This window comes from Ailuropoda melanoleuca, chromosome 10, assembly GCF_002007445.2.
Source record: "Ailuropoda melanoleuca isolate Jingjing chromosome 10, ASM200744v2, whole genome shotgun sequence".
NCBI classification, from domain to species: Eukaryota; Metazoa; Chordata; class Mammalia; order Carnivora; family Ursidae; genus Ailuropoda; species Ailuropoda melanoleuca.
Window position 1 is genome coordinate 55066648 of NC_048227.1, and position 25809 is coordinate 55092456.

Consider the following 25809-nt stretch of genomic DNA (forward strand, 5'->3'; position numbering starts at 1 on the left):
TAAAAAATAACAGGGAGGTTCCTCTTGTACTAAGCAGGATTACCGTGGCCACAACACATTACCAGTAAGGTAAAACTAGCCTATCCTATGATGGTCTAATCCCAGCTCACCTTGCCTATTAGTGAATGAACAATTCGATGCCTGGTGAATTCTGCTTCACAATGATGGGAACAACAACATCAAAGGATCATAAAACAGCATTGCTATGAATGCTTGGCCACCACAAGCCAGCTATCCTTGTAACTTTTCTGACACCTCCTGCTTAAAACCCAAAAGATCAGAAGGATGTTGAGGGCCTGCTTTCATAATGTGCGTTCATACTGAAAATCAAGATCAAGTGAGTGTTTGTCCTTCTGCTCCATGGGAACTCACCTTCCTGAGCCTCACCTTAGGACACCTGCATTGCTGTTTGACAGGTGAACCCCCCCAGACCTTTGTGGCAGCCTTCCAGTCCCCACTGCCAATGTGCTTGTTGAAGGACATTTGAGAAGGGTGACCCATTCATAGTACTCATTATGGTGAAGAAGGCCAAGAAGGCCATGTTTGTCCAGGTTCATCTCTCCAGACCCCCAACCTTGAACTGCGGCCTCTTGAGGACCTCTTCCAGAGCCTCAGAGGTCTTGCAGCTAAGCTTCTAAATTTCACTCTTGAATCTCTGCACACACCATCCCTTGGACCTGGGGAAGGAGCGTAAGGGTCAAGGAAGAGCAATAGGTGGAGCTGACCAAGGTGGACTGTGACCCAGAGCCAGGCCAGGGCTGCTGCTGCCATGCAAAAGGAGGCTGCCCGGCACATGATGCTCACAGGCCTGACACAGAGGCGAACAACTACATCAGGCACAATCTGACTGGCCACAACCCCACCCAGCAACACCTGTTTGTGCCCCAGGCTGGCTGAGCCTAGAGAGATGTGGGCCCACCTCATCATGGGCCAGCACTCTGTACAGGTGTGCCCTTATCACCATGACCATATGGAGTGTCACCTGCCACAGCTGGCTGGCCTCCATGTCTTCATGCTGCTGCTCTGGGCTTGCCTCATCTGCACCACGTGCAGCTGCCACCAGCTGACCATGCTCGGAGCACCTTCCATCCTGCTCTGTAGGCTGGCACAGTGTGGCCTGCACTACATGTGGGCCATGGAGCAGTGTCCTGAGCTCCCTGCCACCCTGAACCCTGTCAGCCTGGGCATCTGGGGCTAGAGAATACTCACTAGAGATCAATCCTGCTAACTGGTTTGGGGGTTTGGAAGGGCTTCCCATATCTGGGCTACATCCAGAATCACCTACAGACCCTATTGCTGCTGGCATTTGAGGCTACCATGTACCAATGCCAGGAACATCACCACCCATAGCACCTGCTGGCCCCACCAGCTGCCCAAGCTGTCTATAAATGACAATACTCTCCAGTGGCTGAGCCGAGCCTGCTCCACTGCCTCAAATTCTTCTCCTACAAACTTGGACAGGAGATCTTCCTGATGGCCGTGAACATGTTTGGACTGTGCAGGAACTTCATGGTCACCCTGCATGGCTATCCTCACCCATCAGCACTCTGGGCTATTGCTGGCCTCTGGCGCAACTACTGCCTCTTCCTGATACACTGACTGCTTTACCAGTACCTGCTATCCTTGGCATTCCTCCTGCCCTGTGCATAAACTACCTGTGGCACTGAAACAAGACCATCCTTGTGAACTCCACACTCAAATGGCTGTACCTACCCAATTTATTCAGGGTCCCCAACTCCACCAACCTCATAGGTGATTTCCTCCTGCTGCTCTGCACCTCCCTGCAGTGGCAGATGTTCTCTCCCAAGCACACCAAGCAGTGGCTGGCTTCAATACTGATCACCTGGAACCTGTGGGGGGAGCCCAACCCCATGCCCAGCTTTATCCCCTGCAGGTCCTACCTGAACGTGCTGAAGGTAGCCATCTTCTGCTTGCTCTTCTGGTTGCTGGGCAGGGAGGGCCAGGACTGCCCGCTGCACGTGGAGGAGGCCAGGTCCTCTGGGACAGCCTCTGCTCCCTGTCCCCGCTGTAGCACTGCATCTTCCTCAGCCACTACGACCTGCACATCAAGGCTGAGCTCCACGCCAACCACCCTGCAGGCCTCCAGGAGTTTTGCCCGCTACAGTGCTGTGGACCTCAAAAGCATCGATCTCCACCACAAAGCAAGAAGTCCCTGGCGCAGCTGTGCCAAGCAGGAGAAGCACAGGCAGGACCCAGCGGGCGGTTGCCCCTCCAGAAATCAGGAGCCAGGGCCCAGCAGTCCAGAGGGCCTCTTCCTGCTGCAGCGACAGTGGTGGTGGCTGTGACTGGACCACATCACAGCCATCCACTCCTGCCTGGGACCACTATGTGTTCGAGTCTGACGGTGAGGAGGAGAAGGCCCAGCCCGAGGATCCCAGGCAGTGAGCACAGAGCGCCTTCCAGATGGCGCAGCAGGGATGGGTGACCAATGTCCTGGCGGTGCTGAAGCGGCCGTGGCAAGAGTGGGCAGGGTAGCTGCCCACAGGAGACGGACTGCGTCCGGAGCTGACGCACTGACTGCACGTGAGCGCCGTGGGTGCCACCTCCGCACCCGGGAGCTCCTCACCAGGGGAGACAGGCACTGGCTCGTGCTGGACCAGCTGTAGGAGCGCGAAACCCAGGCCACGCTGCAAGGCCCCTCGGAGGCCCACGCTGTGCCAAGCACAGCCTCCGGCGAGCCGCTGAGCAGCACAACCAACAACACAAGCAGCCCCCTCGGCACCGGCTACAACACCCACAGCAGCAGCGAGGAGTCGGTGCCGAGCCCAGGACTCCCCTGTGCGGCTCTGGGAGCTTCCGGCCAACAGGCGGCCGGTCGCGCATGGCTGCTGGGCTGCTCCTCGCCAAGGACCTGTGCATCCCAGAGCTGGAGGAGGCCCAGCGGTTCCCAACAGGGCAAGGCCGGGCACTGCGGCTGCTGCAGGCCGTGTACAAGTGTGCGGCCGCCCGCTCGGATCTGCTCTGCTCTGTCCTCATCGTCCCTAACCACGTGGTCACCGCATTGGCCACCTTCCTGGTGCCGCCCATGCTCGTCTTCCCATGGGCCGTGCTGTGGCCCAGCAAAAGCTTCTGGATGAAGCCCATTGTCTTCACAGGGTCACCAAGTACCTATTCCAGTTTGACTTCTTCCCCTGGAACAGTCACGCAGTGATGCGGCACTACGAGGACAAGCCCTACTTCGCTTCATGCGTCCTGGGCCTGAAGAAGACTGACGGCTACACCGAGTATGACCTGGTGCGCTCATAGCCCTCTTTGGGAGGGCCCCAAACCCAGAGGACCCGCAGGAGCAGGGGGAGGCAGCTGCTTGGGGAGAGAGAGGAGGTGGAATCACCCCAGGAGAGAGTGAGGGCGACTGGACTCCACCTGCAGAGCTGCTTCTGTCTGTCCCTGCCCTGAGTGTATATCGCTGCAGGTGGCAGCTGGTCTGGCAGCTCGATGACCCACCACTCAAGGAAGCCAGCGACTCCTGAGCCCACACGCTCCCTGCAAAGCTAGATGCACGTATATAATGGTAGCCACCCTCCTCTTTGGGCTACAGCAGCTTCATAGGACGGGCTTCAGGTCTGTTGGGTGCAGAAATATACTTGGGGAAGAGATTGGGGATGATTACTGACCTGTCCGGGGTGCCCTCCAGCAAGCTGGCCAGCTGTCGTTGCATGGTGCTGTTGGGGCACAGGTCCGTGGTGTATTCCATGGTGCTGCGTTTGGCCAAGTCCCTATGGAAGTTCCAGGCTGGCTTTTCTCTGTGTGAATAAAAAGCATTGTTCTATCCAGTGCTTGGTCATGTGTTTTCCTTGGTGACTCTGATATCAGGATGCAGTGGACAGAAGTGTTTGGACTCTATACTGGGTGGCTGGCACTTTAACGATCTTTTCTATCCTCCTTGTCGTTGGAGTCCTATCCTGGCATTGATTACGTACACAGGGTTCTGCTGGACAGACTGCTAATGGAAACCTGGTTTCTTTGGGGTGATAAAAAATTGTCTAAACTTAGATCATCATGATGGTTGCACAAGTCCACAAATACACTAATAGATGACATGACAATGGTGCTCTTTGTTGATAAAGATTCACTACAAACTCACTAAAATTAAAACTCTGTATAACCAATGTTTTCTGTAGCCTGGGTCCATGTAAGGATTATATTCTCAGGAGACTTAAATTCCTAAGAGAGAAGGCCATTGAGCCAGGGTTCTCATCTTCTCCACTTTAAACATCCCAGTCAGCCTCCCTATTCAAAGATATCAAGAAGCCCAAACATAAAAGAAAGCTGTGATGAAAGGGATGGTATATATGAGACCCCTCTAACACTAGTTTCAGTACTCTATTTGCTGATCCACCAGAGATAGGTTGGATGTCAGTTTAATACCATCTCAAGCCTCCGTTTTATCTACAACTCATGCAGGCTGGGAATGCAATGTCAGGCATTAAGCTTAAATTTCACTTAAATCAGATATTCCACTGATTTTTTTTAAAAGATGGCTTACATTTTAGCATATCCCTATTTTAGTCCTCTTGATAGTATTGTTTCTTCTATTAAATTACTAGGTCCATTCAGAAAGGGGAGGGAGAAATCTCTATATCTCCAAATACTTTCCATTGTTCAGCCCAGAAGATGGATCCATTTTACCCCAAGTCTAATGGTAGAGAATGTTGTATGAATGTGAAGCAGAGTGTTACCTCAAACATTGTTACTGACTTAGCAGTACACTGGGCACAGATATAGTTGCTATTAAAAGCAATGTGCTCTTCCCTCCCTCCCATATACCTGCAATCACTTTTGTTTGGCATGTTTGCCCCTTCACATTATTACAAAACTGTACCCCAGAGTATTGCTAACTCAGTTTTCTCTTTGTATCACTGCATTCGATGTATTTTTTACATCAAGGTGTTTCTATAGACTGGACAGAGTTAGAGTTCAGCTTCTTCTAGCCAAAGTGCTTAAATTTGACTAGACAGCAGCAATTGCTTTTTAATCTAAGCAAACTGATCTGTCAAAGACAATCAACTCAGGGAAGTTATTCCAGGAGGATCCTAATAATCCCGATGAATCACACTGCCCTATGTGAAACTCAGCTGCTGAACTCTTGACATAATGTCACAAGTACTTAGAGGAATTAGTACATACAGCTGAACTCTATGTTGACACACAAACTCTACCCTCTCGTACATAAGTTAATGATCACTGCATTTGGTCCAGGGAGGAGTAATGTGTGTGGTGATGTCAGTTCATGTTTATTTTTTTTTTTTAAGATTTTATTTATTTATTTATTTATTTGAGAGAGAGAGAAATTGCACAAGTCGGGGGAGTGGCAGAGGGAGAAGCAGGCTCCAGGCTGAGCAGAGAGCCCTATGCAGGGCTCGATCCCAAGACCCTGGGACCATGACCTGAGCTGAAGGCAGACACTTAACCGACTGAGCCACCCAGGTGCCCCTCAGTCCGTTTTTAATGATGATGTTACATCCCCTAGGCTTCATGTTCACAAGCATTTGTCAACAGTATGCTTAATTCCTCTAGATGTAAATAAAGGTTTGTCGTTGTGATTTTTAAAAATCACCTATCTTTTAAACAAGGGTTTCTAGCCTCTTAAAAATGCTACCACCAATTTAGGGCTTTCCTGTTACCAGGATCTTTAACTACTTTTTCATGTTTAAATATTGCAACAACACCTGGGTCAGTAAAGATGGTAACATCATTTATATCATTAGTAAGTCACAGAACTGAGACTCAAACCTAAATCTGATGGCTTGATGTTTTGAGGTCTTCCTGATGCTATAAATCTTGTCTTTGCAGCTTTTGTTCCAGTGTTAGGATTACCGGGATAGGTGGGATAGGTTGGGATAGCACTGTTGAGAGTCTTATCCCCAAATAGGGCAGCCTGTCAGGTTCCCTCTGCTCCCCACAGAGAACCCTACCAAACTTAAATAAGGAGACAGAGTAGATGGGGAGGCAGCAATAATGAGTGGGATCTCATGCAGGGCTGAGCTGAAAATTCTCCCTAAGTATGGCTCAGGTGTTGAGAATGACTTACAGTTGGAAGAGAACTTCAAGAGAAATAATGACACAAATTCAATTCAGTCAGAGGGCAATGAAAGAGTAGATTGGCTAGAAGATAAGCTTGGAAGAATAATATATAGTAATAATAATAATAGTAAGAATAATAGTAATATAATTGCTAATGTATATTGAGCACTTAATATTTTCCACTATTGTAAGTGCTTTATGTATATTAATTTATTGAATTCTCATCACAACACTGTGAAGTAGGTACTATGAAAGTCAAATTGGAATTCCTGAAGATAGCACATGGATGTAAATACAAAATATGAATTATTATGTAAATTTAAGTGAAAAAAATGTGTTTAAAAGTAAAGATTATTAGGTTGGGTAAAAATAAACAAAATCCACTTATAAGTTGCTTTAAAAAGAATCCTGTGACATAAGGTTAACAAATGTTGAAATCAGAAGGAAGAAAAAATAAATATAGTGCAGATAACCAAAACAAAGCTGATGTTAGTATATTAATATCAGACAAAATAGACCTTTAAGACAAAAGCCATTGAGACAAAGTACATAATGAGAAAAGGTTAATTCACCATCAGATATATATATATATATATATATATATATATAATCACTCATTCCCAACTAAACTCTATTATATATAATATAATATATATATAATATTATATATTAATATATATAATCACCTCATTCCCAAATAAACTCTATTATATATATTATATAATATATATATAATATTATATATTATATATATATAATCACTCATTCCCAACTAAACTCTATGTAATATAGCTTGAAACCAAATAAAGCAAAACTTAAAAGCATTACAAGAAGAAATATATAAACACACCAGTAGAGCTGGACTTAGACATTATGGCTATCCTTTCCCAATCTGTCATCTGTCTTTCTCTATGATGTCCTTCAAATGAAAGAACCTCTTAATTTTGTAGCAGAAGGAAAGAACTTCTTAATTTTGTAGCAAGCAATTCTTCATTCGAGTTGTTTGGGTCTTAAAAGTTTTTCTGCACCCTAAGGTCATAGTCTTTAAATAGTTTTAAGGTTTTATCTGTAAATTATTTTTTTGCATTTTTGAGAGATTATATCTTACTTTATAGTTTTAGCAGCTATTGTAGGTAGTATTTAATTTCCACTTAAATTTTCTGATTATTGCTGATAAAGACAAATACTATCATTCTTATCTCCCATTAGGTCTAATAGTTGTTCTGTTCAATCCACTTATATCTTATGTACACAAACATAACTGCAAGTAATTTTTTCTCTTTCCAATCCTGATAACTATTCTTTTCTTTACATCATAACATTAGCCAAACCTTCAGTATTATGTCAAACATTAAAAATAATACTGAGTATTCCTGTCTTAGGACAGATCTCGATGAGAGTGAAGTTTCCCCATTAACATGATAATTGCTGTAGAATTTTTGGTATACAATGTCTTTGTCAAATCAAGGAAATTCTTCTAAATTTTGAATTTTCACAGCTTTTATCAAAAGGGGTTGAACTTTGGGGTGCTTGGGTGGTTCAGTTGGTTGGGCATCTGACTCTTGATTTCAGTGCCGGTCATAATCTCAGGGTCGTGAGATCGAGCCCATCAGGCTCCACGCTCTGTGCGGAGTCTGCTCAAATTTCTCTCTCTCCCTCTCCCTCTGCCCCTCCTTCTACTCGCATGCTCTCTTTAAAAAAAATACATAAAATCTTTAAAAAACGGGGGAGACAGCTGATCTTTTATCAAGTGCTTATTTCTACATTTATTGATGTAATTGTGTGATTTTTCACCCTTATTCCAGTAATGTTCTGGCCTCAAGAACTGTTAAGATAATATTTGTGGTTTTAAGTTACAAAATTTGTGGTAATTTGTTACAGCAACAATAGAAAACTAACATACAATATGTGATTCTCATAATTTTACATCTCCTTTATAAATTGTAGCAGAGAACGGTTAAGAAGCTTGCCCAGTTCACAAGGCTGAGGAGTTTGGCTCCTGGTTAAAAACCTATATGTGATTTTTCAGATATGCCTATGGGCAATTACAAAGGCTTTACCTGGCAGGCCTCATGGGAAAAAGGCTGCTGCCCCCCACCCAAGCTTGGCACATAGCCAATGCACTGCAGTCTCTGAAGGCAGTTGCAGGCAACAGCTCAGACTCCCCTGCCCAATCATGCTTTTCATATATTTGCATTCCTAGCCTGGTACTTTCATTTCTGGGTCTCTATCTGAGGCCTGGGGCAGAAGCCTTCGTACTTCTGTTGAGTCCTCCTTTTGAGGGGGAGTGGGGGACACCTTGAAAACACTTTGTTCCACTCTGACTTTTCCCTATACTTTTCCACTCCTAACTCACCTCCCTCCCCCTCCCCCCATAGGGTCCATAAAATTGCTGGAGCCTTTATTTTGAGGCTCCCACAACAGTGAGCCATCTCTCACATCTGTGTTGATGCACCTGACCCAGGATTAGTGTGTCCGTCCATAAGGGAAATGTAACAGGGGGAGTCAGTGCCTTCTCATTTTAGACTCTTGCATATAATCATCCCAGCAGGTGTTAAAGGCTTAACTCTTTCATTTTTGGCTTGTGCATTAATCAGCTACTCTAACATCTGAAGCTCAGCTCACTCCCCAGCTCAGCTGAACTCCTAACAACAGCTAATAGTAGGAAAGCTGGAATTCAAATCCAGGCAGTCCGGCTCTGAACCTCTATTCCTAACAATAATGCTCTACTGCTTCCCTTTGTGTTAGACCGCTGTAGCCCACGGAACTGATCAGGGCGACTTGGATAGGGCAGCAGAAGTTGGCTAAAGCATACGGAACAGGTAAACTCAACACGAGTTGGTGATGAGTCGGATGTGGAAGATAAGAAAAGGGAAAGAATAAAGGATGACATTTTGGTCTTTGGCTTAGAGCAGTGAAGTAGAGGGTGCCCTTTGGGGTTGGGATGGGGTGACAGGTGGCAGGGAGACGACGGAGAAACAAGAGATCTTCTTGGGATATATTTAAGGTTTCTGACTCTTAATAATATCCAAGTGAAGAAGTCAGGTAGGCCACTCACATGGAATTTGAATTTTACTTTTCTCTATTCCTAGAATTAGGAAAATAGAAATACTGTATAAGAGAATACAGTGCAGACACCACCTTAAGCTAAGCACTCCTCCCCACTCCTACAGTAAGCTCTCAAAAAGAATCAGATATTGCCACTCTTCTGAGAAAAATACAGTCATCTTCAAATATGGTTGGTATATGGACACAAAAGTCTCCAAACTATGAAAACTACTAGATCAGAATTCTCAAGGAATGACTAGAATCTGAAACTGAGCAAGCTAATAATTCACTGATTAAAAATCTGAGAACCCAGCAACTGCCACACATTAGCCTTATGTTATTACGTTTATCATTTTTAACCTGATTTTCAGTCATTTGTTCAATCAACACGGTGATCAATTTATTTGTTTCCAAATCTAGAGAGAAATAATTCAGTTAGGCCAAATATTTGAAGTTCCTTGGGTATTTAGTTTATGTTAAACTCTTCTTCCCCTACACTATTACATTTCTGTGCTGGTTTCTACACTTAATCATATGCTATGCTGCAGTTTTAAAATGTTTCAAATATGCCTTCCATCTGCCCAACCGAATTTTATTTCCTTTGAGGGTAAGGACTGTGACCCAGTCCCTAAACCAGTGCTGAATACATTTAAGTGGAATTTGTTGAATTCATTTGGAAAGTTTTCTCCACTAACTATATATCCAGCACTCACCTAGGATGACTCGCCCTCCATTTCACTCAACTAATTTAATTCAGTCGCACAAGTATACTGTAACAGTCATCATATTCTGTTATGGTTTTAATGGTATTGCAACATTAGATTCACAACATATTTCCAAGCACCAAGTATGCTTGAAATTGAACATTTTTATAAAGATAATAAAACTTAATGACTACCCATGATCTATGATCTGACAATACATCTGTTCTTTTTCATCTTGAGATGGTAAAATACCCACCCTAGCTTATTGTGGCACAGTGGGAGAGAAGAATTATAGTCCTATTAATCACTCTTAACTATCAGCTTATTAAGTTATAGTTTCCCAACAAGCTTGTCTTACATGACTGTTAATAGGTTGCAGGTGTTTTTCTAAGAGTCTTTTTATAATGCAGTTATGTCATAAAGAGACAGCATGGAGTAAAAGAAAAACTGGTGGGCTAAGAATCAGAAAACCTAGGTTTTAAATTCTAGTAGTAAAGTAGCCCCAAAGCCTTAAGCAAGTCACCACCTCTCTGACCTCTACAGTTTTCTCATCTTTAAAATGAGAGGACTTATTACAAATTAAGTAAATGCATTTGTGCCATTTATACCAGATTGATAGGCAGGTAACCATAACCCAGGACCCAAGAATTTCACAAAGGACATTCTAACAGAAATCTCTCCACATTAAAATAGCTTAAGATAAAGTGTAAAATTGAGGGGCGCCTGGGTGGCTCAGTCATTAAGTGTCTGCCTTCAGCCCAGGGCGTAATCCCAGGGTCCTAGGATTGAGGCCCGCATCGAGCCCTGCATCGAGCCCCGCATCAAGCCCCACATCAGGCTCCCTGCTCTGCTAGGAGCCTGCCTCTTCCTCTCCCACTCCCCCTGCTTGTGTTCCCTCTCTCACTAGCTGTCTCCCTCTGTCAAATAAATAAACTCTTTAAAAAATTTTAAAAACAAAAAAAATAAAGTGTAAAATTGAGATTTGTTACTAGTTAACTTTAAAAGTCAATGTTGTTACCTAACCACTGTGGATGTGCACAGGAACAGGAGCATGTTTTATATATGAAAACTAGTGACTACTGATATGTGTTAAGATGCCTAAATTGGGCTATACCAAAATTTTACTTTTAGCTAAAAACTGCCTCATAGAGACAGCTGTTATACATACATTTTACAACTGAGAAAAGGGTTGCATTTCAAAAGTTTGTAAGTCTATTTTTTGGAAAACTTTGTAAATGGAAGCTAGGCTTGTACTTTAACCCATGAGAGTATAAATGTTGATATAGCTGTACTATATAACATCGTAATAAATGCTCCAAGTTCTGGAGGGGGGCTTGTGTCATGTAGATGAGTTTCCTCCCCCACTCTTAGAAAGAAGACTCAAAGAAAAGGGGGGTAATCAGAAGGGGGAATGAAACATGAGAGACTATGGACTATGAGAAACAAACTGAAGACTTCAGAGGGGAGGGGGTGGGGGAATGGGATAGACTGGTGATGGGTAGTAAGGAGGGCACGTATTGCATGGTGCACTGGGTGTTATACGCAACTAATGAAGCTATTCGACAGAGATAGAGACAGCCAGCGAGAGAGGGAACACAAGCAGGGGGAGTGGGAGAGGAAGAAGCAGGCTCATAGCAGAGGAGGCCTGATGTGGGGCTCGATCCCATAACGCTGGGATCACGCCCTGAGCCGAAGGCAGACGCTAAACCGCTGTGCCACCCAGGCGCCCCTCTACCTCTCTTTCTAACCTTTTTTACACTCGAGTAGGGCACACAGCCCTAATTATGTTGCTGGAACAATGCTATCCAGTCCTACCTACTGTAAATTTCAACAGCCCTTCCTTGAACCTTCAAACAGTAATTCCACAACTGTGAAGCAATTGATGGACATTTCAACAAATAACCCAGAAAATGTTACCACTCTTAAACTATAACTAGTGTTGAAAGAGACCATCTGTTACTTATAAAAGCAAAAATATCAGAAATCTATGTTAAAAATTTTAGAGACATGGTCTAATCAATTATGATACATTCATACAACAGAGTATTATGCCAACATTTTAAAAATGTGTAAAAGTTGTAATTACATGGGAAATATACAAAACATAATGCTGAATAAATAAAAAAGATACTAAAATGCTATGTTCTTTATGAACTCAATTATGGAAAAAATGCATTAAGACTAGAAGCTAATAAAATTGTTGGGTAGTAGACTTATAATTTATGGCTTTTTCCCAATTAATACATGAATCCATGCTTTCCAGATTTTCCTATATCAAATAAGAGCTATTTTAAAAAAAAAAGGAAAATCAGAGAAAAAAGTATAAATTCAGATAAATCCCTAATTGGTAGAATTTTAGAGAGCTATAAATAGTGCTGATTATCAGGCAATGTGGAAATAAAGCTTTGTGGACAAAAGAGCATTCCTAATTTTGTTTGCAGAAGAGTTTAATTAGACTTATTTTATATGTGTGTGTTTGTGTGTGTGTGGGTTTTTTTTAATTGAGGGTCCCTCACTGGTCCTGCTTGCATGAATGGCTGTCACCTTGGGGAAAGGGGAGGGGAACCAAGCGGCACAAGGAGAGGTCATCTCCACAACACTCCGTATACACACAGAACTAAGCAGATGAGCACAGAGTCACTATTGAGGTTAGAAGTTACCAGCATGGGAAAAGGAACAGGTGGGGAATTGGGGTGTCATAAAAAAATAGTCCCCACCACCAAACTGGGGTGCCTGGGGGGGGACTTGGTCTGTTTCAACACAACAGGGATCTGATCAAAAGTGGTTTGGGAAGGCTAGAACTGGCAGGGATGGAGGGAGGAGGGAGGCGCAGGGGGTGAGGGGGCCGTTTGGCAAGTGGGGTGAAGGGATCCCCCTCCCCCTGCTGGGATCCCCCAGCCCCTCCAGTCTGGCAGGAAGGGGGAGTCTGCAACCCCCATGGGCAGGTCTGGGGCTGCCAGATGCTCCAGGCAGGGGGCTGGAGAGGGCTCACAAAGGCTTGCCCTCCAGGGAGATAATGGCACTGCCCCCCAGCTTCTCTGCCAGGGTGCAGTGGTCCTTGACCTCCTCATAGCAGTTTGCTTGTAATTCATGCTTGATCTCCGTGAGCTTCTTCATGATGGTGTCCTTGGAGCTAGCATAGATCATTTTGCTTTAAGGAATGCAGACTCAGGTGCCCAGAAAATAATTACTACGTTTTCCTTCTTGCTCTCCTTGGTCTCATAGGTTACATCATAGAGGACAAAGCAGTCCTTGTCTGGTAGCATCTTGACAAAGGTGGCACAAGGGTGGTCTACAGTCTGGCCCATGTCATCTACCAGGATATTCTTGCCCTCCTTCAGGTATGCTGTTCTTCTTGTCCTCGCTTAGGCACAGGAGTACCGCCTTCTTGCACTTCTTCACCTCTTCTGGTGTTGAGGACTTGCGCACTTACCCTCATGTCACTGAAAACCTTGATGATGCCATCAGAGATTGCCATATCAGAGGCCATGTTTCCAGGCGAAAAGTCAGAAGAGAGGAGGGCCACTGCCACTGCTGCTGGATCTGACGGAAAGAGACTTATTTTAAGTTAACCACATTATAAAATATTAAGTTTTGTGGTTATGAAAATAATGCTTATTGATACTGCTATGGCATTTTTATAGATCCAATAAAACCTATTACTGATGCTTATCTCCCTTGATTAAAGATACCAGTGTTTCTTTTCACATTTCACACAGAAAATAACACAGGCATGTGATTTAGAAAAACAGGGAAAAAAAGTTATATAATGAAAAAGTCTTCATCCCATCTTACAACGCCTTCCCACATATAGCAGTAATCCATGGTCCAGAAATCATTCTTGTGTAAAACTGCCCCACGTATATTGTATTTATACACTAATCACTCTTCTATACACCTTACTTCACTTAACATACTTTAGAAACATTTACATATTAGTATGTGTAAATCCATTTTATTATTTGTAAATACTATTTAATATTCTACTGATGGCTGTAATTTATTAGTAACCCCTTACTGATAGACATTTAAATTATTTCCAGTTTCTATAACAAACAAGGCTTCAGGGAACATTCTTGTACAAATATCTTTATGTACATGAACAAGATTATCCATGAGATAAATTCTTAGAATTGTTGAGTAAAAGAATATGTGTACATTTAAAAAAATCTGAGATTGCCAAATTGCCTTCCAAAGAATTTGTTAACCAATTTATACTCCAAGGGAACATTTTTTTTTTTTAAGATTTTATTTATTTATTTGACAGAGATAGAGACAGCCAGTGAGAGAGGGAACACAAGCGGGGAGTGGGAGAGGAAGAAGCAGGCTCATAGTGGAGGAGCCTGATGTGGGGCTGGATCCCATAACACCGGGATCACGCCCTGAGCCGAAGGCAGACGCTTAACCGCTGTGCCACCCAGGTGCCCCCCAAGGGAACATTTCTGATCAAAAGATTCTTTAAAGCAAATTCCAATGCTATCAATGGCCAAGAAGTTACCACAAATGAGGGAGGCAGGATGGGGTAAAGAAGATGGTAAACTGAAAAGCATGAATATTCAGTCACTGAAAGAAGTGTTTTCTCCTCAATGGCAGCCAACTATGCCTTCTAGGAATCAATATTGTTAGTGTCTTGGTCTCTCAAAAGCCTAAAATCTAGACTTCTGCATGAAACCTCCAGATTTTTTAAATGTTGACAACTCATTTTAGAATTTTAGAATTGGCACGACAAACAAAACTGTGAGTGGAAACCATCTACCGGGCCTCCAAATTGTGTCCTACACTTTAAAGCTTTCATTTCTGTCCCCATATCCAACCAACAAAGACTGTCATGGCTTTAGGCTGCATTTAGCATACTGTTTTAAAGCTGGGATTTCCTTAGATTACATTTTATATCTGGACAAACTAGAAGATTTTATTAACTACGTGGTCACTGTTCCCTCAAACTATGTGAACAGTTTATTCTACTCTTGTCCAGATGTTTTTATTAATCAGTTTCCTACATTATGGTCCTTTGCCCTACATTTTTATTCCTATAGAGTGTGGCATTCCTCTGTTTTCTCCATTATATGGAACCACTATATGTTTTAAGGGCAGAGTCATTTTCCTATGAGAACAACCTTTTACCCAAAGGGGATAAACATCTCTAGTAATTTTTCTATACTACTTTGCATTCTATATCCCACCAACTTACATAAGAAATTGTGGGAATAGAGTTTATTAAAAAGACTTGCTGCCTCTCGCTTAAATAGTATTTTTAATCCATATAAAATAGTTTATATTAACTACATTCTTATAGTTAAAAAATAAAGCAACATAAAAAAAAATAAACCCTGAAGTTGCTAAATCTGTATCAAAAAAAAAATTCAAATTCAGGGGTAAAATAACATGAAATTTTTAGTATTTCATTATCTCTTCTACATAAATACTTGCAAAAGGACCAGTTTGACAAAGCCCAATGCATTGTATGATTATAAGCATGTATGAAATAAATGTTTATAAATTTTAAATTATAAGCAATGTTAATTAAAGAGGTCAGCTGCCTATTTGAAAACTCAGAGGGCAACAACATCTTATACAAATGAATTTTTAAAGTCAAATTTTAAAAATTATTAGCTTCATTTATTATAAACATGCATCTGAGTCTTAATTTTAAAGCTGTCATTTTTAAAGAATTCCTATAGTTTTAATATTAATTTGTTCAGAAATGCTTTCTTTTTATATATATAATATATAAATATATATAATATAAATATATATTCTATATAAGTAAATATATATGAAATATAATATAATATATATATACCTGCAATAACAAAAGAGGCCCAAAAATACATATATTAAAGAAGCTACTTTATAATGTAACCAAGCTTTCAACATATATTGAAAATATGACCAGCTACTCATAGAAAAAAATCTGCATGAATCATTTTACCAACATTGATGCCACTGGAGAGTGTACTTTTAGTTTCCAAAGGCAAAGTCCTAGACATTACAAGTTCCTCTGTTAGCACTTCTAAATATGTGAGTGTTCCTACTTCCCCTTAAAAGGTATGCTGTAATGACTCTAGTATGTCCTTTGAAAAGAAAACTGATTAGATCACCCCAAAATTTAAAAACCCAAAGCTCTGTATTAGGTATGTCATTTATCTCAACATTTTAATCATGAGAAACAAACAAGAATAAAAAAATTACATAAATTGTAATCTGCACATTGGACTGCTTCTTCAAATGTGTTATCAGAACTCACAGATAAAACAAAAGTAATAAAAAGAAAGTGGTAAAATATTATATTTAATTTTACCTAAAATATAAATTAAAATAGAGCATAAGAAAAACTTTGAAACCACAATACGTATATGGAAAACTGACCATTGAAAGATACAAATAATTCATACAATATAAGCTTTAATATATAAATTAAATGTCATTTCATCAGCTGTTAGTCACATCAGTCTAAACTTTATATTATATATTAAAATATTAAAAAGCTAAAAAACATCATTGCAATATAGATTCAATATGGGAAAATACGTATTTGTGGCTTTATACACAATCTAAATTAATCCATTCTATACAATAGTTTTCCAAAATATAAACGGCACTTTACATGCAACAGAACATACCAGGCTGGGTGTCCTAATATAATTTAATACATAGGAAAATAAAGAGAAAACACCCTTTTAACAAGACAGTTACATAGTAGAGGCGGAATGTAGAATAAGATTTGGCCTTAACACAATCTTGGATAAGAGTAAAGAAATATGAAAAAGGACAATTTCTACTACTTTCAATTAACATTTTTTAAATTGAAGACTACTGTTATTTTATATTTTCTAATTGTATCACAAACAGAAAACATAAAAGGCAAACGGGAAGGGAGGGTAGAAAGCGTGATCCTTTATGAATTTTAAACATCAGCCCTGCCTAAGGGCTGCATTTAGGCTCCTTTTCTGTTGACAGTTTCCTAAATTATTTCTGCCACTCTGAATTGCGCATCAGTAATCAGATGAATTTTCCAGACTTCTTTATGCCATTGTGTAACCATAGCTGCCACAATGTAACGCCACAAGAAGTCTGTCCTTGAGTATTTCTTTACTTGGGTATTCAGGTAACTTGAGCATGTTGATGCTTTAAAAGAAAAATATACCACCATTAAATAGGAAATCTATGAAATTTCTGATTATTTTGTCCAGCAGTGAAAACGCTACTCAAAATTAACATAAAACCCCCCTCTCAAATTTGCATTCAAATTGGAAAACCCTGAAGTAGTATTTAAAAAGAAAAAAAACTGCTGCATTGCAGTTTCCTTTAGCATGCAAATGAAGTGGAAGAAAATAAGTTCCTTTCAGTATAAAATAAATAAGCAATAAGGGAATTTAGTCTGAAGTGATGGTATAACTCGGTGATACTTATGACAGTATTAACCTCAGTGATACTTGAACTACGTTCAATTAAATTATAGGTAGTTTCATCAAATATTTTCCCTACCAAAAAAGGGAGAGACAAGGGATTATGTTGGTACTTATTTATAGTGATTCCAAAATGTGGAAAAAAGATTACTGTTGAGATTTTCCTCTCAATGCAGCAGTACAGTAGTTAGACCTTTAATCGTTCAAAATTAATCAAGACAATTCACAATGCACTTAAATAAACAATTTAACATACCATGTGCTTGAAGTTGGTAGGAGATTTGGAGTATATGGCACAGCAGCAATTGTAAAGTTTTGCAATCCACTTCCACCCATGATATTAGCAAATCCACCATGTGGGACCCTGGAACTAAGAGTTCATATCTTAAGTTGTAATCATGAAATGAAAATCTTTGTGACAGATATAGTTCAAATTATAATTTAGAGTAAGAATATATTCAACTATAGGGCACTGGCAAGGTAACATTTTTGGTTCTGCAAAACTTCAGCTCATTATTAAAAGATGCTTTGTGGCCAGTTAGCAAGCTTCCATGGAGACCCTCCTCCACATTTCTATAAGCCATACTATGCTTTCAATTGGCCATTGCACATACTGCATGTGCAATTATTTTCTTCTATGTGTCTCTCCCTACTCAACTGGGACTAATTTGAGGACCTAAATGTGTCATATTTGCATTTGTACTCCTGGGGTTAGCAAAATGACTGGCATCTAACAGACTTTCATTAGATATTTGCCAAATACATGAATCTTTGCTTGATTAATTCAAGCAATAGAGAGGCTCTTAGACATAATCCAAACATTTGATTACCCTATATGTGAAAAATATCTAGGTCTGATAGGGTTCAGGGCAGGCGATCCCCTAATATGCCACTTAGGCATACTGATTATTTTAAATTAAAAATAACCAGTGCAAAAAGGATACTTTAACCTTCCTGTCTCCCTGAAAGCAGGGAATAAATCTCCCATGTGAAAGGTACTCACCCTGTATCAGAAGGTAAAGAAACATCCTATGACCAGAGATAGGGAATTCAGGGCTGAGAAGGCTATAGAAACAAACCTCATTACTTCTTCACCAATTTCCTACCCCAAGCACAAACTTCTTTGTTTTTCCAATTCCTCAAAAATGTATTTTTTCTGTCTAAAAGGTGTAAATCTTGCTTACTTTGGTCACTTCTCTGAGACTCATACTTCTATGAGCTCCAAAACATATGAATTAAATGTTTTCTTCTTGTTAATCTGTCCATGTCAATTTAATTTTTAGACCAAGCAGAATAACTTTAAAAGGTAAAGGAAAATTTTTCCTCCCCAACAGGTGAAAGGATTTTTGTTTTGTTTTGTTTTTTGCTGTGGGAAAACTAGAATATTCTTTACATTTCTGTTCCAAAGATTCAAAATATCAGATGTATTTCTTTTTTAATGTCACCTAACAAAAACATAACAAGACCACATTCAAATTCAAAAACCCTAACAAAATGCATACACAGTACCAGAAAATTTAATCTTGGGTACATGGCTACAGAGAATATAATTACAACTTCCTAAATTCTATCGTTCACACTTGAAAGACATTATTTCAAATTAGCTTTTGTATGTATCGTGATTAAAACATTTTGTTTTTAAATTGAGATGCTACAGTCCTTTTTAGGTAAATAAGAATGATGACCAAACAAAACAAAACAAAACATTTAATGTATAAGTACTAAAGATATACTCAAAGGCAGAAGTCTGACTAGTCTTAGAAATGTTTTCTACCGTAGGATTCTTAGCAGAAAGCATAATTCAGTTCATTAAAAAAACAACAAACAAAACAAAAGACAACTGTTGAAATACTTAAATAGCCAAAACAATCTTGAAAAAGAATAAAGTTGGAGGTTTCACAGTTCCTGATTCCAAAACTTAAAATACAAAGCTATGGTTATCAGAACAATGTAGCACTGGCATAAAGACAGACACGTAGAAATGGAACAGAATATCCCAAATAAAACCTTACATATATGGCCAATTTCAACTACAGTCTAACATTCAATGGGGAAAGAACAGTCTTTTCAACAAACTGTGCTGGGAAAGCTGGATATCCACACTACTGAAAAATGGAGTTGAATTCTCACCTAATACCATACATAAAAATTAACTCAAAATGAATCAAAGATGAAAACATGAACTAAAACTACAAAATTCTTAGACACTGAATTTGGCAATGATTTCTTAGATATGACACCAAAAGTACAGGCAACAAAAGAAAAACAGATAAACTGGACTTCATCAAAATTAAAAACTTGTCCACCAAAGGACACCATCAACAGAATGAGAAGGCAGCCCATAGAATGGGAGAAAATATTTTCAAGTCAGATTTATATCTGATAAGGAATCAATATCCAGAAAATAAACAGAACTTCTACAACTCAACAAAAACAACAAAAACCCAACTTAAAAATAGGGAAAGGACCCGAATAGACATTTCTCCAAAGAAGATACATAAACACCTTATAAGCATATAAAAAGATTCTCAATCAACATTACTAGTATTAGGGAACTGTAAACCAAAACCACAACCACACACCATTTCATACACATTAGGATGACCCTTTTTTTAAAAACTTTTTTAAAAGATTTATTTATTTATTTTAGAGAGAGTGTGAGTGCAGGGAGAGAGGCAAAGGGAGGGGGAGAGAGAATCTCAAGCAGACTCCCCATTGAGCATGGAATCCAACATGGGGCTTGATCTCACAACCCTGAGATCATGACCTGAACCGAAATCAAGAGTTGGATGCTTAACCGACTGAGCCACCCAGGCACCCCTAGGATGACCATTTTAAAGAAAAATCAAAAATTAAGAACAAACAAAAAGCCAGAAAATAACAAGTACTGGAAACGATATGCAGAAATTGGAACCCCTATGCATTGCTTGTGGGAAAGTAAAATTTACATCAGCTGTGGAAAACAGTATGGCTGTTTCTCAAAAAATAAACAGAGAATTACAGTATATAGCCCAAATAATTGAAAACAGAGACTAAAAAAGATTATTTTACATCCATGTTCATAGCAGCCAAAAGGTGGAAGCAACTCAAGTGATCATCCATGGAAGAAGGAATAAGCAAAATGTTGTATATACATACAGTGGATTATTTAGCCTTAAAAAGGAAGGAAATTCTGACATATGCTACAATGTGGATGAACCTTGAGGACACTATGCTGAGTGAAATAAGCCAGTCACAAAACAACAAATGATGCATGGTTCCATTTACATGAAGTACTTAGAGTAGTCAAATTCATAGAGACAAAATAGAATCATGGTTGCCTAGGGCTAGAGGGAGGGAGTATGAAGAGTTAGTGTTTAACTGGTACGGTTTCAGCTGAGGAAGATAAAAAAAGTTTGGGAGTTGGATGGTGGTGATGGTTGCACAACAATGTGAATGTACTTAATGTCACAGAATTGTACTTAGCAATGGTTAAAATGTTAAATGTTATGTATTTTCTGCAATATACGCTATAAAAACTGTGGAAAAATGCACCAGGTTTTTCTGTTTAAAATCATAAATGATATGAATACATTTACAGGGGAAAAAATAACAAACCAATATAAATAAATCTCTAAAAAGGAGGAGTTTTCTTCTATAGCTGGGAAGTTGTTTGGTTGCTATTAAATGCTTTACTGATGAAATGCCTCAGCTTACCTTAGAAATCCAAGTGAATATTAAAAATCTTGTTAATAAACACTAATGCATGAGCAATTCCTACTTAGGGCAAAAGAACAGCTAAAGAAGGCCTGGGCATGTTTGTAAACTGAAATAAAATTCAACATTAGTCTATGTATATCAACCTTTGCCTTAAAAATTAAAGGCAACCAAGAATGAAAAGGGATAAAAAGCCAAGCTGTTCTCAATTTCCTGTAGATATAGAATTTAAAAGTAAGCACACCACTTTATCAGGATGAGAAAATGAGATATGACGCTGATTCTTACACAAATTAATACACACTATTTCAACAACAGAATGAACGATCTAATGTTTTTTGTGTAACTAAATTTTGAAAAATAAGCTTAAAAATCAGAGGATTTCCCAATTTTAAGATCTAAATTAAAATTACACTGTAAACTGATATTTACAATCTCTGAAACTTTATTCCTCTTCTAAACTACAAACAAATATGACTGGGCCCCGTACTTAAATAATCAGTGACTCTTATGCTAAGATCATGGCTCATCAAGCTTAAGGATGTATGAGAAAAATTGGGGTGCCTGGGTGGCTCAGTTGTTAGGCGTCTGCCTTCGGCTCAGGGCATGATCCCAGCGTTCTGGGATCAAGCCCCACATCAGGCTCCTCCGCTGGAAGCCTGCTTCTTCCTCTCCCACTTCCCCTGCTTGTGTTCCCTCTCTCGCTGGCTGTCTCTATCTCTGTCAAATAAATAAATAAAATCTTTAAAAAAAAAAAAAAGGATGTATGAGAAAAATAAATGAAATGGTCTTTGGTTGAATATTATGACACTTGGATTATACAATGTAAAATTACAGTCAATAAAAATGACATATTTATATTTTATACACAAAGAAATCATCAAGTCTGATTTTCATTATTCTTAAAGGGTAATGAAACAAGAGTAAGTCATTTAATTAAGACAGTCTTATAGACCAAGAAAATAATGTTACACCAAAAAATATTTAGAATTTACTTTTTGCATTGATTCTTGGTTCTAATAACTGGAACACAATGGACTTTTCAATAAGGTTGTACTAAACTATGGACATGGAAGGAGATATTTTAATATCTAAATGTAAACAGATAATCAGAAGGGGTATTGAATAAAAAATACACACTAAGTTTAGAATGGCAAATGCTATACTTAAGTATAATTAAATGAAAGTTAAGGTTTAAAAAAATTAAAATTTACTCAGCCTTAATTCAAACCAAGGACTCTGTAGACTTAAGCGTTAAAAGGTGGCTTCTTCAGCATGATGGTGAAGCTTAGCTCTGTGTTGTTCCCCTTAGTTTCCTTGGCTTCTTTTTTTACTCACATCCCTCACCTCAGTTTAAATGGATTCACAAGCTACACTTCATGACCAGTTAAATAATAAACAGCGCAATTCTTTTCAGTCCTGCTAACAATCACTATATGTTGACCTGGGAGATGCACTCCGTATTACTAATACAAGCTTTTCATTCTACAAGAGCAGCAACTTAACAAACATTTTTAGTACCAGAGAACTTGAGTAATTGTAATTGTTATATGCACTTTAAAGACTCATACCAACCAAATCATGGTGGTGGAGATATAATAATCCACTAAATGGTGTTTAGATATAAATCATTTAGAAAAATAATAAGAGCCCTACCTCAATACATAAACCAAAATAAAATCCAGATGGCTTAAAAATGGAAAGTAAAAACAGGAACTATAAAAAGTTACAGGAAAAAAAATGCAGATAAACATATATATAAAATCTTGGGGGTGGGGAAGGATTTATAAAAATCACAAAGAAAAGTACTAATCATCAACTGACAAAATTAATATTTCGGTTTTATAAACTTTATAAAGTAAATTTATAATTTAAATTACATGGAAATCTGTATATTTAACTTAATGAAGTTAAAAGGCAAATGATAAACTGGGAAAGTATCTGCAGAGTTAATGTCCTACATAAAGAACACTTAGAACTGAATTTTTAAAAATGAAGATAGGGGTACCTGGGTGCCTCAGTCGGTTAAGCATCTGGCTCTTGATTTCAGCTCATGTCATATCTCTGGGTCATGAGATCAAGCCCTGTGTCTGGCTCTGTGTTCAGTGGGGAGTCTGCTTGGGATTCTCTCCTTCTCCTACTCCACCCCCACCCCCCAGCGCTCTCTCAAATAAATAAATCTTTAAAAATAAATAAATAAATGATAATAGAATGCATAAAAATTAAGATAGGCAATTCATATAAAAATTACATAAATAAAAAATTATATAAAAATAGAAATGAGGGCACCTTAGTGGCGCAGTTGGTTAAGGATCTGCCTTTGGCTCAGGTCATGATCTCAGAGTCCTGGGATCAAGTCTGCATCGGGCCTGCTCGCTGGGAAGCCTGCCTCTTTGCCCCTCCCCCCTGCTTGTGCTCACGCTCTCTCTCATGCTGTCTCTCAAATAAATAAATAAAATCTTTAAAAAAAAAATGATTACATCCTGTGCTGATACAGTAAAAGGAACAGGCCCTCTTCTTCCTTGTTGATACGAAAACTGGTATCTTTCTGAAGGTTAAATGAACAATATTTATCAGGTTATAAAAATTTATATACTTTCATATCCAAAAATTTCCCTTCTAAGAATTTTTTCTATATAAAGAATCAAACTGGCCCACAAGTGTATAAGTGCAAGAATTTCTTATTTGTTCAGCATTATTCATAAACAGGAAAATTTAGCAATGATGGACAATACCAATTAAGGGAGGTCCATAAACTGAAGAACAGATAGCCATGAAAAAATGAGATCTATAAAATGGAACAATTTTAAATATATATAGCTAAATTCAAAAGTTATAAAAGAGGAGCAATGTATTTAAAAAGTAAAAACTTATGGGGCACCTGGCTGGCTCCGTCGGAGAAGCATGTGACTCTTCTTGGGGTCGTGAGTTGGAGCCCCAGGTTGGATGTAGAGATTACTTAAATAAAACTTAAAAAAAAAAAAAAAAGTAAAAATTTATGTATGTGGGAAAAATTCTGGAATCTCAGGCACGGAGATTAGAAGTGATTTTTTTTATTGAAATTGTCTAATCCTCCTACATAGAATATATATTTTCTAATTCTTTTCATTAAGTTACTCAAATCTGGCTATTTCTTGGCACTAAGAAGCCAAAAAAACCAAAATACAACACTAAAACAAGGTTTCTTTAGTCTATAATCTGTTAATATTCATATTCTCTCTTTTTTTAAGATTTTATATTTAAGTAATCTTTACACACAACATGGGACTCAAATTTACAACCCCAAGATCAAGTCTCATGCTTTCCCAACTGAGCTAGTCAGGTAACCTGAATGAATACTCATGTTTTATTTATTTTTTAAAGTTAGATTTATAGTGTGACTCCAACTATTTTTCTAATTATATAGTTAAAGGACTTAGAAAATGAAGCAAAATGTTAAAGAATTATCTCTAAATAGTGGAATTAATGGATTTTCATTTTCTTCTATCTATATTCTTCCTTTTCCAAATTTTCTGTAATGGTTATGGACTACTTTTAAAATAAGAATATAGACAACTTTAATTACATATATATTTTATAGAGATACACACTCACAATTTTTAACATAGAAAAAATAGAGAAGTAAATACACCAAATTGTTTATAGTAGTTACTGCTGGCAGGGAGTGTTGTTCTTTATTTGTTCTAATTTTATGTGTGTTCCAACTTTCCTAGAAGAACCATGTACATTTATAATGGAACATATGAACTGTATTTCCATTAAGAGGAGGGCACAGATGAAATTCTAAGACGCCACAAATGAAAATCAGATTTTTTTTAAACATCTTTCAGAAATATAAGTTAAAGAAGGTTAAAATCATCTTTAATCAGTCCAAAAGTGAACTTTGCAAAGATGTGCGGTATAACGAATTATTTTTTAGGCCATGAATCTTGAGACTTTAAAATCTAGTAAGAGGGGCACTTGGGTGGCTCAGTTGTTACGCTTTCAACTCTTAGTTTCCACTCAGGTCATGATCTCAGTCAGAGTTGTGGGACCAAGCCCCACAACACGCTCCGCACTCAGTGCAGTGTGCACTTGGGATTCTTTTCCTCTCCCTCTGCCCCTCTTCGACTTGTGAGCGAACATGCGAGCACACTCTCTCAAATAAATAAAATCTTAAAAAAAATTGGTAAGAACTGGAGAAAAACTGCTGAGTATGGATATTACATGTGGTGTGTGTGTGTGTGTGTGTGTGTGTGTGTGTGTTGTCCAGCAACACACAAATATTAAAAATTTGGCACTACCATTGACTTACCTACACAATGAAAAAATTACCAAATTATAAAATACAATATATATACTGATTGTCCTGATTGGAAGTTTATTTTTTATACATTAATATACATTAAATAAACATTTGTTGAGCATTACCATATGTTTTATCTTTAATGGCTAATAAATCTTTGCTTAATACCTAAAAAAATGGAAAGGGAGGTGGAAACTGATAATTCAAAGTAATAACGCATTTTGGTTGTTTAAGCCATCAAAACGGCAACACATTAAATTCTTTCCACATTAGCATAAAAACACTTCTTACCTGCCAGTAACAAACTGCAAGAGAAGAACTCTCTCCTCTGGAGTAATGTCTTCCACAACTTCCCAGAACCACTAACAACAACATAAAAACTTAATTCATATTTCAGAGTAATTGTAGACTTCTTAATACCCGAGAAATATGTAATATTCATAAAGCATATTTTATTCTATGAAACTCATTTATCAAAAATGCTTTCATACAAAGCTTTCATATGCAATATTCCCAGGAGAAGAGTTTAGGGAAAAATTTTACTTTGTTAATTAATGTAGGTTTTCATCCAATAGTGCTGAAAAGCTTATAAAATTAAATGGCAAACTTAACTTCATTCTAA

At 38.8% G+C, this 25809-nt stretch overlaps 1 protein-coding gene and 2 pseudogenes across 3 annotated transcripts in view; 1 reads left to right on the plus strand and 2 right to left on the minus strand.

The window, feature by feature from the left end:
* The first annotated feature begins 925 nt into the window (after positions 1 to 925).
* LOC105236638 lies at positions 926 to 3267 on the plus strand (annotated as a pseudogene).
* Positions 3268 to 11454: 8187 nt separating this feature from the next.
* Positions 11455 to 13432, minus strand: LOC117804242 (annotated as a pseudogene).
* A 441-nt stretch (positions 13433 to 13873) lies between these two features.
* Positions 13874 to 25809, minus strand: part of HACE1 (HECT domain and ankyrin repeat containing E3 ubiquitin protein ligase 1) — a 103941-nt gene continuing 92005 nt past the window's right edge. For all 3 annotated transcript variants that reach the window (XM_019797279.2, XM_002917046.4, XM_019797280.2), the window contains 3 exons: positions 25479 to 25549; positions 17463 to 17576; positions 13874 to 16925 (listed from right to left, as the gene is read on the minus strand). In XM_019797279.2, the coding sequence (XP_019652838.1) occupies positions 16823 to 16925; positions 17463 to 17576; positions 25479 to 25549 (288 nt within the window). In that variant the 3' untranslated portion in view covers positions 13874 to 16822. The remainder of the gene's footprint in view (positions 16926 to 17462; positions 17577 to 25478; positions 25550 to 25809) is intronic.